At 42.9% G+C, this 12,311-nt stretch overlaps 1 protein-coding gene across 1 annotated transcript in view; it reads left to right on the top strand.

Annotated features, from left to right (window-relative positions):
- TTN (titin) overlaps nt 1-12,311 on the top strand; it is a 269,891-nt gene that overhangs the window by 68,946 nt on the left and 188,634 nt on the right. Inside the window, exons 47-67 of the mRNA XM_032856015.1 lie at nt 96-374; nt 2,178-2,741; nt 3,306-3,587; nt 3,685-3,963; nt 4,404-4,682; nt 4,781-5,059; nt 5,179-5,466; nt 5,585-5,863; nt 5,956-6,237; nt 6,333-6,611; nt 6,725-7,003; nt 7,105-7,383; nt 7,503-7,790; nt 7,917-8,195; nt 8,326-8,607; nt 8,708-8,986; nt 9,109-9,387; nt 9,501-9,779; nt 9,886-10,173; nt 10,420-10,698; nt 10,911-11,192. Coding sequence (XP_032711906.1) covers nt 96-374; nt 2,178-2,741; nt 3,306-3,587; nt 3,685-3,963; nt 4,404-4,682; nt 4,781-5,059; nt 5,179-5,466; nt 5,585-5,863; nt 5,956-6,237; nt 6,333-6,611; nt 6,725-7,003; nt 7,105-7,383; nt 7,503-7,790; nt 7,917-8,195; nt 8,326-8,607; nt 8,708-8,986; nt 9,109-9,387; nt 9,501-9,779; nt 9,886-10,173; nt 10,420-10,698; nt 10,911-11,192 — 6,183 coding nt within the window. The remainder of the gene's footprint in view (nt 1-95; nt 375-2,177; nt 2,742-3,305; nt 3,588-3,684; nt 3,964-4,403; nt 4,683-4,780; nt 5,060-5,178; nt 5,467-5,584; nt 5,864-5,955; nt 6,238-6,332; nt 6,612-6,724; nt 7,004-7,104; nt 7,384-7,502; nt 7,791-7,916; nt 8,196-8,325; nt 8,608-8,707; nt 8,987-9,108; nt 9,388-9,500; nt 9,780-9,885; nt 10,174-10,419; nt 10,699-10,910; nt 11,193-12,311) is intronic.

Here is a 12,311-nt window from a genome sequence, read left to right as displayed (position 1 = left end):
TTTACTTCATTAACAGCAAGAAAAGTGAGAAGAGAAAGAAAAATGTGGTCTGCCTGATAAGGAGGCATGCTAACAGCCTCTGCTTCCCTTTGCAGCTGCCCCAGTGATCAAAAGGAGAATCGAGCCCCTGGAAGTAGCTCTGGGCCACCTAGCCAAATTCACCTGCGAGGTCCAAAGTGCCCCCAATGTTCGGTTCCAGTGGTTTAAAGCTGGCCGAGAAATTTACGAAAGTGACAAGTGTTCTATTCGCTCCTCGAAGTATGTCTCCAGCCTGGAAATCCTGCGAACCCAGGTGGTGGACTGCGGCGAGTACACCTGCAAAGCTTCCAACGAGTATGGCAGTGTCAGCTGTACAGCTACCCTAACTGTGACAGGTAAATGGCATAGACTGAGCTGGTTGCCCTGCTTCACACTGTAGCCTGTTTTACTTTTTCTGCAGCGCAGGATGGGCTTGTGCTGCCAACTGGAGAGACCAACAGCCATGCTGTGACACAGGGGCTAGGTCGCACAGCATCCATGTGGGATGAGATCTCATTCGTTACTGTCTTCTTTCTAAGGGCAGCTAAGGGAAAAATAAAAATAACTTATTATTTTGAGAACAATGTCAAGGAATCCAATGAGCAGTGGCACCTGAAAGTTTGGTTTGGAGTTTGGTTTTGTTGTTGTTGTTGTTGTTGTTTTCGGTATGTTTTGTTCTCTTTCTCTCTCTCTAAAATGACTAGCATGGTGGAAATATCTTGGCTAATTCCTTCTGGCCTGGCTTGGCACTTAATGTGACACATTTCAGGATAGTGTATTGCTACTAAAATATAAATAATGTCCCATTGTATTTAATAATTTGGAACCAGTTAACCAGTTAAGAACAGAATTAAAAACTGGGGTGGGGGGGGAAGCCAGCGCATAAGATTGAAGTTAAATCCTAAAATAAGACAGGGAGCTCTTCAGGACTATAAACTAGGATTTTCACCCTAGGTTTTACTACTAATTTAAAAATAAGAGCAACTACATAAATATTCTGTTCTCAATTTCCTCATTGACAAACAAGATGACTTTTGAGTAGCTCACACTCATTGAGTATTTGGTTTCCCTCATTAGGAAAAAAAAATCAGTAGCGCTTTCCTTTTCTTTGTCTGTCTCTGTCTGTTTCTCTTTTGCTTTCTTCTTCCAAGGGTAAGTGTGAATGTAAAGTCTGGGGTAGCAATTCTCTGTGCTATTGAGAGAAGATATGCACTAAATATCTGGGTGGAAGAGCCCCTTGGTCTTTTCCAATAGAAGTCTGAAAGGGAAAGGCAAACAAAGGCCATCTTTTTAGCTTGGAAAAGTCAGGGTTCCCTCTAGCTTCCTCTTCCCTGCAGCTCTTTCATGTATCCAAAAATCTGAAACCCAGGCCCATGATAACCCATCCAATGGTTCACTCTGTGATTGGAGTGTCCATACAACCAGCTGCCTGGCAGTATTCTTAATGATGCCTTTGGAAACCTCTTCACCCAAATTAGTCCAGCTGAATAAGGGCACTAATACCTGAGCTTTCAAATAATAAGAGGGAAAGGAGGAAGAGGAGGAGATTTTTTTTTTTTTTTAAAAAGAGGTTCCTAAAGACTTCCTTCAAAATGCAGAATGGAAATAGGAAATTACTTCTATAAATTTTTTTTACAAGTTCGAAATGATGTAGGGAATGATTCAGAGTTGGGCCATCGAAGGATTTGCTGATGGTTGACATGAAGGTTAGGGAGACTTCACCAAAGTACTCTGTCTTCTTATCACTAAATATCCCTACTCTTCAGGAAAGTTGAGTGCATTTTCTTTATCTTCCTTACACAGTCTTCTAATTCACAGAATTTAAGGAGCAGCTGAATTACTTATCAAATGATTCAGATAATGAATCAGCTACTAAAGTGGACAAATCATTAACAATAATAAGTTAATGTTACTAGACAAAGCAACGTTTATTCTTTCCTTTATGGGAGACATTGAAAGTGGTGTCTCGCGCCTCTATAAAGAACCCTCTCATCCCTTTCCTTTGGCCAATCTTTTCATCTGATGAATTTATTATCCTATTTTAAATAATGTCTCGTGTCTATCTAAATATGTAGCTCATCTTTTTCTTAGAATATACAATTACAGCAAGAGCGTCTGTGAGGACAAAAATATAATGTGGAAAAAACTTTCTTTTGCAGAGGCATATCCACCAAGCTTTTACTCCAGACCTAAGTCTGTTACAACTTTTGTGGGTAAGACAGCCAAGTTCCTCTGCACGGTATTAGGGACTCCCGTGATTGAAACCATTTGGCAGAAAGACGGTGCTGCATTATCACCTTCCCCTAACTGCAAGATTTCAGAGGCAGAAAATAAACACAGTTTAGAACTCTCAAATCTTACAATTCAAGATCGAGGAGTTTATTCTTGCAAGGCTTCCAACAAGTTTGGAGCTGACATCTGCCAAGCTGAGTTAATCATCATCGACAAGCCGCATTTCATTAAAGAATTAGAACCCGTGCAATCCGCCATCAATAAGAAGATCCATCTTGAGTGCCAAGTAGATGAAGACAGAAAAGTGACCGTAACATGGAATAAAGACGGGCAAAAACTACACCCTGGGAAAGATTATAAGATCTATTTTGAAGATAAAATAGCATCCCTTGAGATCCCTCTGGCCAAACTAAAAGATTCAGGAACCTATGTTTGCACTGCTTCCAATGAGGCTGGGAGCAGCTCCTCTTCGGCAACAGTTACTATCAGAGGTAAGAAATGTGTGAATGAATGTTATTTTTCATTTTAAGGATGCCACTGGAGAAAAACTATTGACAAGGCAGTCCGTACATTTTATTATTAAGGTAATTTCATGCAAGCAAACCTTTGGTTTGGGGAAATCTTGACATTGTCTGATTTTATATTTTCAATCTTCTTCAGAAGCTACTCTGTTCTTTTAAAACTGTGTGCCATTAACAAAACGTGCTTAAAATGTCTTCTAAGAACTTCAAGTGTCTAGGCAACCCTTAACTCTCTTCTCTTATGCAGTTGCTTTTTGTGTAAGACAGAGAGTTTGTGTTTCACATAAGACAAGAGTTGGCTTGCTTTTATGTTTGTATGTTTGTTTGTTTGTTTGTTTGTTTTAATTGAGAGCCCAGGATAGGTTTTAAAATCATGGAACCCTGGAGAACTATTGAGGGCACCACAACCCTGTCAGAAATTTCACCGAGATATTTGATGTGTGTTGTGTCTTCTTATGGTATACGTCTCCTTTTCTTCTGTGGAGTTGACGCTTCACATCTCTTTCCTTTCTCTTTTTTGTTAACTTCCCTTAGAGCCACCATCCTTCGTGAAGAAGGTGGATCCCTCTTATTTAATGCTGCCAGGTGAATCCGCGCGCCTCCACTGTAAGCTGAAAGGCTCCCCTGTGATCCAGGTCACTTGGTTTAAAAATAACAAAGAAGTTAGTGAGAGTAACACTCTTCGAATGTCTTTTGTCAATTCTGAGGCTGTGCTTGATCTGACAGACGTCAAAGTCGAAGATAGTGGTACTTACTCATGTGAGGCGGTGAATGACGTTGGCAATGACTCTTGCAGTGCTGAAATAGTTATCAAAGGTTGGTTGACTCGGAGTCCGTGGGTTTTCTGAGAAAAAGATTTTCTTTGTATTTGCTTGGGACACCTCACTTACACAATGCTTTCGTGCCTTTGTAGAGCCTCCATCTTTCATCAAAACTCTTGAGCCTGCAGATATAGTGAGAGGAACAAATGCCCTTCTTCAGTGTGAAATCTCAGGCACAGGACCATTTGAAATTAGCTGGTTCAAAGACAAGAAGCAAATTCGAAGTAGTAAAAAGTACAGGTTGTTGTCTCAGAAGTCTCTGGTGTCTCTGGAGATCTTTTCTTTCAATAGTGCGGACGTTGGTGAATACGAATGTGTTGTTGCTAATGAAGTTGGGAAATGTGGCTGCAGAGCAACTCACTTCTTAAAAGGTCAGTGCTTGAACAAAATGGTGCCTCACTAACCTATTGTCGAAATCGCTTTCTTAACCCACTGAAGGAAAACCAGCGCTTTTTCTTCTTCTCCTATCCCGTGACAGTATGTTTCACTTTTGTTTTAACCTGGGATCTTGGGAAGTCAATGACCTTCATCCAGCCTTTATTCTGAGAGGACTGTAAATATTTAATCTCCGGTAACAAAAGTGGGTTTCATAATCATCTTTTATGACCATGTTGTCCGCTGATAACCACAGCTGTGCTTCTTTCTCTCGGATGGAGGTGTAACTGTTCTTAAATTTTAATTTATTCTTCTCATGAGCCAACACTACAGAAAGGCGGTATTGGATGGGAGTAATGTAACCTAGATGAAATAAAGGTATATGGTGTCGAAAGTGTTTGGGAGTTGACAAGCTTTGTTCTCTTTCTTTAACTAGAGCCGCCTACCTTTGTAAAGAAAGTAGATGATTTTACCGCACTAGCAGGTCAGACCGTTACCTTACAAGCTGCCGTGAGAGGGTCAGAACCCATCTCGGTCACTTGGTTTAAAGGACAAGAGATCATTAAAGAAGACGGAAAGATCAAAATGAGCTTTTCTAATGGTGTTGCGGTCTTGATCATCCCTGATGTTCAGATTAGTTTTGGTGACAAGTACACATGCCTGGCTGAAAATGAAGCCGGGAGCCAAACGTCCATTGGGGAATTAACAGTCAAAGGTGCGTGCAGGAACATTTGTAACTTAGAATCACTATTTCCATTTGAAGTGGAATCCTAATGCACACTTGATCATGCTAACTATTTAATACCATTGTAGAACCTGCCAAAATTGTTGAGAGAGCAGAGCTGGTCCAGGTGACAGCCGGAGACCCAGCCACGCTGGAGTACACAGTCACAGGCACCCCAGAACTCAAGCCCAAATGGTACAAAGATGGAAGACCTTTGGTTGCTAGCAAAAAGTACCGAATAAGTTTTAAAAACAATGTTGCCCAACTCAAATTTTATTCAGCTGAACTGCACGACAGCGGCCAGTACACATTTGAGGTTTCCAATGAGGTGGGCAGCAGCTCCTGCGAAACAACGTTCACTGTGTTAGGTTAGTACCTTCGGAAACCGATGCTTACACACTCCTCTGTAACCTAGCCAGTGTGTACACATCAAATCACTGAGCGCTTTCCCATGCTTACCTTTCTTTTCTTCTTGTGCCATGAACAGATCGAGACATTGCTCCGTTTTTTACCAAACCCCTGCGCAACGTAGGCAGTGTTGTCAACAGTACCTGCAGGCTGGACTGCAGAATCGCTGGCTCTCTCCCCATGAGGGTGTCCTGGTTCAAGGACGGTAGAGAAATAGCTTCTTCTGACAAATACAGAATAGCCTTTGTGGAAGGCACGGCCTCCTTGGAGATAAGCAGAGTAGACATGAATGACGCGGGCAATTTTACTTGTCGTGCCACGAATTCCGTGGGAAGCAAAGACAGCAGTGGAGCCCTGATTGTGCAAGGTTGGCTGGAGACTTTGCATTTCATTCTGATATAGACGATGTTCAAATTAAGACTTCTTCCCTTAGATCGCGCCTCTTAACTCTTAGAAATTCTCTCTTATTACCCGCCCCCCTTTAGAACCACCCAGTTTTGTAACTAAGCCTGCATCAAAGGACGTTCTGCCCGGTTCAGCAGTCTGCCTGAAGAGCACCTTCCAGGGGTCCACCCCTTTCACAGTCAGATGGTTTAAGGGTGGCAAAGAGCTCGTCTCTGGTGGAAGCTGCTATATCACCAAAGAAGCTTTAGAAAGTTCTCTGGAACTCTATGCAGTAAAAACCTCTGACTCGGGCACGTACACCTGTCAAGTCAGAAACGTTGCCGGAAGCGTGGAGTGCAGTGCAAACTTATTTGTAAAAGGTTTGCCTGGTTTTCTTGACATCTTTGTGCTACCCTCTTTATGTGTTCTTTCTTCTTCCTCATGTTTCTTAATAACTTCCTTTCTTCCGCAGAACCCGCCAGGTTTGTTGAGAGGTTAGAGCCGTCACAGCTATTAAAGAAGGGAGACACCACCCAGCTGGCCTGCAAAGTAACTGGCACCCCTCCAATTAAAATAACATGGTTTGCAAATGATAGAGAAATTAAGGAGAGCAGCAAACACAAAATGTCTTTTGTGGAGTCCACTGCAGTTCTAAGACTTACAGATGTTGCCATTGAAGACAGTGGCGAGTACATGTGTGAGGCCCAGAATGAAGCTGGCAGTGATCACTGCGGTAGCATTTTAATAGTCAAAGGTTTGTGTTCACATTGGTCCTTGTGTTACCACGGTGGTGGCCCCCAGCCCAGATTCGCCCCACATTAATGCCAAGTAATTCCTTTCCCGCTATAGAGTCACCTTACTTTACCAAAGAGTTTAAGCCCATTGAAGTGTTGAAGGAATACGATGTCATGTTGCTGGCCGAGGTGGCAGGCACACCTCCCTTTGAGATCACGTGGTTCAAGGACAATACGACGCTGAGAAGTGGCAGGAAGTATAAAACCTTCATTCAGGACCAGCTGGTGAGCCTGCAGGTCCTCAAGTTTGTTGCCGCAGATGTTGGGGAATACCAGTGCCGGGTGACCAACGAGGTGGGGAGCAGCACCTGCACTGCCCGGGTGACTCTCAGAGGTTAGTGTCGCTTCCAGCTGTGCACTGGCTCTCCCGTAGAATGAACTCTTTGTGCCATCAAAACTCTACTTTTGCTCTAAGCTGACACTGATTGAGAATTATTCTCCTATTAGAACCCCCAACCTTCGTCAAGAAGATTGAGAGCACCAGCTCCCTTCGGGGAGGCACCGCTGCCTTCCAGGCCACCCTGAAGGGCTCCTTGCCAATCACCGTGACTTGGCTAAAGGACAATGATGAGATCACCGAGGACGATAATATAAGAATGACCTTTGAGAACAATGTGGCTAGTCTGTACCTCAGTGGCATCGAAGTCAAGCACGATGGGAAATATGTCTGTCAGGCCAAAAATGATGCAGGAATACAAAGATGTTCTGCATTGCTCTCAGTGAAAGGTCGGTGCAGAAGGTTTGCCACGGGTTTTAGGAAATAAGGCCGATGTGAGCCTTTCAGCGGAGCCACTCACAATCCACACCTGTCCCTTTGTTTTCTACAGAACCTGCAACGATCACCGAGGAGGCTGTGTCTATAGATGTCACCCAAGGGGACCCAGCCACTTTGCAGGTTAAATTTTCAGGGACTAAGGAGCTTACAGCCAGATGGTTTAAAGATGGCCAAGAACTGACCCTGGGCCAAAAATACAAAATCAGTGTCACTGACACGGTCTCTATACTGAAGATTATTTCTACAGAAAAGAGAGATAGTGGAGAATATACTTTTGAGGTCCAGAATGATGTTGGGAGAAGCAGCTGCAAGGCTAGCATTAATGTATTAGGTTAGTATTGAAACTGAACATGTCCTTGCTCCTCGTCTCCTGCAGTTTTACAGAAAACACAAATTGCTGTGTTGACCTAACCTTTTTTCCCTTTGGTTTCTTGATTTTTCATTGCATAGATCTTATCATACCTCCCTCATTCACCAAAAAGCTGAAGAAGATGAACAGCATTAAAGGGTCTTTTATTGACTTAGAATGTATAGTGGCTGGCTCACATCCCATCAGCATCCAGTGGTTCAAAGATGACCAAGAAATAACAGCTAGTGAGAAATACAAATTCTCTTTTCATGACAACACTGCCTTCTTGGAAATCAGTCAGCTGGAAGGTACAGACAGTGGGACGTACACTTGTTCGGCCACCAACAAGGCAGGTCACAACCAGTGCAGTGGCCATCTCACGGTCAAAGGTTGGCATTTCTTATCTCCCTTTATCAGGGACAGGTCTGCTGTCTCGTTTCTTAATTCTCACCCTTACTGTCCCATTCCCAAGTAAACCTTCCTTTCTCCTTTTGCTTCTTTGTCTTTCATCCCAGAACCCCCTTACTTCGTGGAGAAGCCACAGTCCCAGGACATCAGTCCCAACACAAGGGTTCAGCTCAAGGCTCTTGTGGGTGGCTCTGCACCCATGACCATAAAGTGGTTTAAAGATAACAAAGAGTTGCACTCGGGAGCAGCACGCTCCATTTGGAAGGATGACACCTCCACCATCCTGGAGCTCTTTTCAGCCAAAGCCGCCGATTCTGGGACCTACATTTGCCAACTAAGCAATGATGTTGGCACCGCAACCAGTAAAGCCACACTCTTTGTAAAAGGTCTGGTCTCCACATACATCTCTCTTGCTTGCTTGTCTGCATTTTCTTGGGGAGAGGGAAGAGGCTGAAGAAGCGATTCCAGCCTTTGTTTTAATAAATGTTCATGTGACACTTTCTTCCCCATCTTTAGAACCTCCTCAATTCATTAAGAAGCCCAGCCCCGTATTAGTGCTGAGAAACGGACAGTCGACAACATTTGAATGCCAAATAACAGGCACTCCTGAAATCAGAGTTTCTTGGTATCTGGACGGGAACGAAATAACAGCTGCTCAGAAACACGGCATTTCCTTCATTGACGGTTTAGCCACTTTCCAAATCTCTGGTGCCAGGGTAGAAAACAGCGGGACTTACGTCTGCGAGGCTCGTAATGACGCGGGCACAGCGAGCTGCAGCATTGAATTAAAAGTGAAAGGTGCGTTCCTGGGTCCATTTTCCCCTTTGGCTGTGCTGCTGGCCAGGCTCCCAGTCTTCCCTCGAGTAAGCTCGTCTCTATCTTCCTTTTGAATCTTTAGAACCTCCCACCTTTATCAGGGAGCTGAGGCCCGTGGAGGTTGTGAAAGATAGTGACGTGCAGCTGGAGTGTGAAGTGACGGGGACACCCCCATTTGAGGTCACTTGGCTGAAGAATAACAGGGAAATCCGAAGCAGCAAAAAATATACCCTCACTGACAGAGTATCGGTGTTCAACCTCCACATAACCAGGTGTGACCCATCAGACACTGGTGAATACCAGTGCATTGTATCCAATGAAGGTGGCAGCTGCGCCAGCATGACACGAGTCTCCCTGAAAGGTCAGTGGTACACCCACAAAGCAGGCTACCACGAAAAATTCAGTAATGCTCTTTCATTTTCTAATCATGAGGAGAAGCTCAACTATGCCTCTTCTTTTCCCCACTATCTCACTGCATCACAGAACCCCCGTCATTCATTAAGAAGATAGAAAACATCACTACTGTTTTGAAGAGCTCTGCCACCTTTCAAAGTACGGTGGCGGGCTCTCCTCCCATTTCTATAACCTGGCTCAAGGATGATCACATTCTTGATGAAGATGATAATGCTCATATTTCATTTGTGAGCAACGTGGCCACGCTTCAGATCAGAGCTGTGGACAACGGACACAGCGGGAGATACACGTGTCAAGCCAAGAACGAGTCGGGCGTTGAGAGGTGTTACGCGTTCCTTTTAGTACAAGGTCTGTGAGCTGTTGTCTTGAGGACTTAGTCGGTGGGGGACAGTTACATAAGCACCCCTTATTTCTAGTGGAATTAGCAATGCAATTAATTTGCACTTTAATTCTTACTGCAGAGCCTGCTCAAATCCTAGAGAAAGCTAAGTCTGTGGATGTCACTGAGAAAGATCCAGTGACTCTGGAGTGCGTGGTGGCCGGGACACCAGAACTCAAAGTGAAATGGCTGAAGGATGGAAAACAAATTGTGCCCAGTAGATATTTTTCGATGAGTTTTGAAAATAACGTGGCCAGTTTTAGGATTCAGTCAGTCATGAAGCAGGACAGTGGTCAGTACACGTTCAAGGTGGAAAACGACTTTGGAAGCAGTAGCTGCGACGCCGACATTAGAGTGCTAGGTGTGTACTTGGGCCCTAGTCAGCTTCCCTTATCTCTGTTACCTCTATCCCTTGTAAATAAGTGGCAACATGTTAATGGATGTGTTTTGCTGTTTGCATTGGATAGATCAAGACATCCCTCCATCTTTCACCAAAAAATTAACCAAAATGGATAAAGTTCTGGGCTCTTCTATTCGTATGGAGTGCAAGGTTTCTGGCTCCCTTCCTATTAGTGCTCAGTGGTTTAAGGACGGAAAAGAAATATCTACAAGTGCAAAATACAGACCCGTCTGTCACGAGAACACAGTGTCACTGGAAGTTAATAACCTGGAATTAGAAGATACTGCCAATTACACCTGCAAGGTCTCCAACATAGCAGGGGATGATGCCTGCAGCGGCATCTTAACTGTTAAAGGTTAGAACTTCTTCTCCTCCTCTTGATTCTTCTTTGTGATTGCTTTTTAAACGTGGCACTCTTCCCTTGTATTCTTGAAACCATAAAGTATCGGTAATTCTGTTTCCATAGGTCCGTATTTATTGAGTTCAAGAAATACACAGTCATTGCCTCTTTTTAGAAATATCTGCTTACATGTCCATAGGAGTGTCAAAACAGTTTAACTATGAGGAATCTAATTAAGTATATTTCTCTTAACGTCTATAGAACCACCAAGCTTCCTGGTGAAACCTGAACGACAGCAAGCCGTACCAGATGCTACAGTAGAATTTAAAGCAGTACTGAAAGGAACACCACCCTTTAAAATTAAGTGGTTTAAAGACGATGTGGAACTTGCCTCTGGACCTAAATGTTTCATTGGCTTGGAAGGGTCAACTAGCTTCTTAAATCTTTATTCAGTGGATGCTTCCAAGACGGGACAATACACTTGCCAAGTTACCAATGACGTTGGTAGCGACTCTTGTACCACGATGTTGCTTGTGACAGGTGTGCACGTTGGATTGTTTCATGTTTCTGTCTGGCCTGTGGCTCCCTTCTGTCCAGTGCATCTCCCCAACCTAGAAAGTTCACTTCTCTCTAACAGTACACTGTATTTGCCAGGCATTGTTCGTCTTTTCCTCTTTCCCGCATACCACCTGATTTAGCGTTTGTCATTTATATCTGTTCCCTCATAATCTCCTCTTTCTTTCACTCTCTAGAACCACCAAAGTTTGTAAAGAAATTAGAAGCAACCAAAATAGTGAAAGCAGGGGATTCCACGCGACTGGAATGCAAGATAACTGGATCCCCAGAAATCAGAGTTGTGTGGTACAGAAATGAACACGAACTCCAAGCCAGTGACAAATACAGAATGACTTTCATTGACTCAGTGGCCGTCATACAGATGAACAGTCTGGGCACTGAGGACAGTGGGGATTTCATTTGTGAGGCTCAGAATCCTGCCGGCAGCACAAGCTGCAGTACCAAGGTTATCGTGAAAGGTAGAAATCTCTCTCTTCTGTTCCTCATTACCTGAAACCCACCTTCTTCTCCCCTGGGGTATCAAAGGTCTTTATTCTTTTACTGTCATTTTAGGCTCCGTTTGAGATCATAGAATATTTCCCCAAACTAGTATTATTTCCCTTTTTGGTTCTTTCTTAAGATTTGCTTACATATGGCCAGTCATTCTGGGGTATTTTTCTTGTTACTCCAGTGTCTTAATTCTGCTCATTTCAACACACTGGCCAAGCAGTTTAAATTTAATGTTTCATAAACATACCAAAAAAAAAATAATAAAGGGAAGGGAAAAGTAGGCATTTTAAAATCAATTTTTGTCTTTGATTATCCTACAAATATATCATCATCCTCACTATAATCTTTAGCATTAATAACAAAGAAAGAATATTTACTGCATGTATATAAGATGCAAGCAATCCAGGTTTTAACCTTACATTTAAAACAGGACGATTATAGGCATGCCTGGGAAGCTCGGTCAGTTAAGTGTCTAACTCTTGATTTCAAGTCTTAATCTCAGGGTTTTGAGTACAAGCCCCACGTTATGTTCCACTCTAGGTGTGGAGCCTACTTAAAAATACATACATACCTACATTTTAAAAACACAGGAAAATTATATATTCTTTTCCTCTCTCAAGAATTGGTTCCTATTTTTTTTAATTATATCACTATATCTTGGTATAATTAATACCAGTATTTTCTGTGGTCATTTTTCAGTATTTTTTTATCCAAATTCCAAGTTTGTCATGGTGTGAAGCAATTATTTCAATAACATTTGTTGACATGGAAGACGTAGGTCACAGGTGTCATAATGGCTTCCAAGTATCTTGGTTATAAAGCTTTTACAAAACATTTCATCTCTGAAGTCAGGATTCTAAACCTCATGCAAATCATCTTCATTAAATGTACTTGGGTTTGGTTTTTGTTTACAATTTTTGCATCAGTCCTTATCATCCAAGATAAATTCATATGGTCAGGTAGATAGAAGATTGAATTCCTCAGTAAGGACACCTAGTGTTCTTGTCTGGGTTCTTTGCCAAGGAAGCAGAGTGATTTTGTAAAAACTAATGGCTTCTCCAATGCAGTTATTCCTCCACACTAAAGTG

Source organism: Lontra canadensis, unplaced genomic scaffold (assembly GCF_010015895.1).
Source record: "Lontra canadensis isolate GAN:19392208 unplaced genomic scaffold, GSC_riverotter_1.0 scaffold11, whole genome shotgun sequence".
Classification (NCBI taxonomy): domain Eukaryota; kingdom Metazoa; phylum Chordata; class Mammalia; order Carnivora; family Mustelidae; genus Lontra; species Lontra canadensis.
This window is presented reverse-complemented; position numbering and strand designations above follow the sequence as displayed.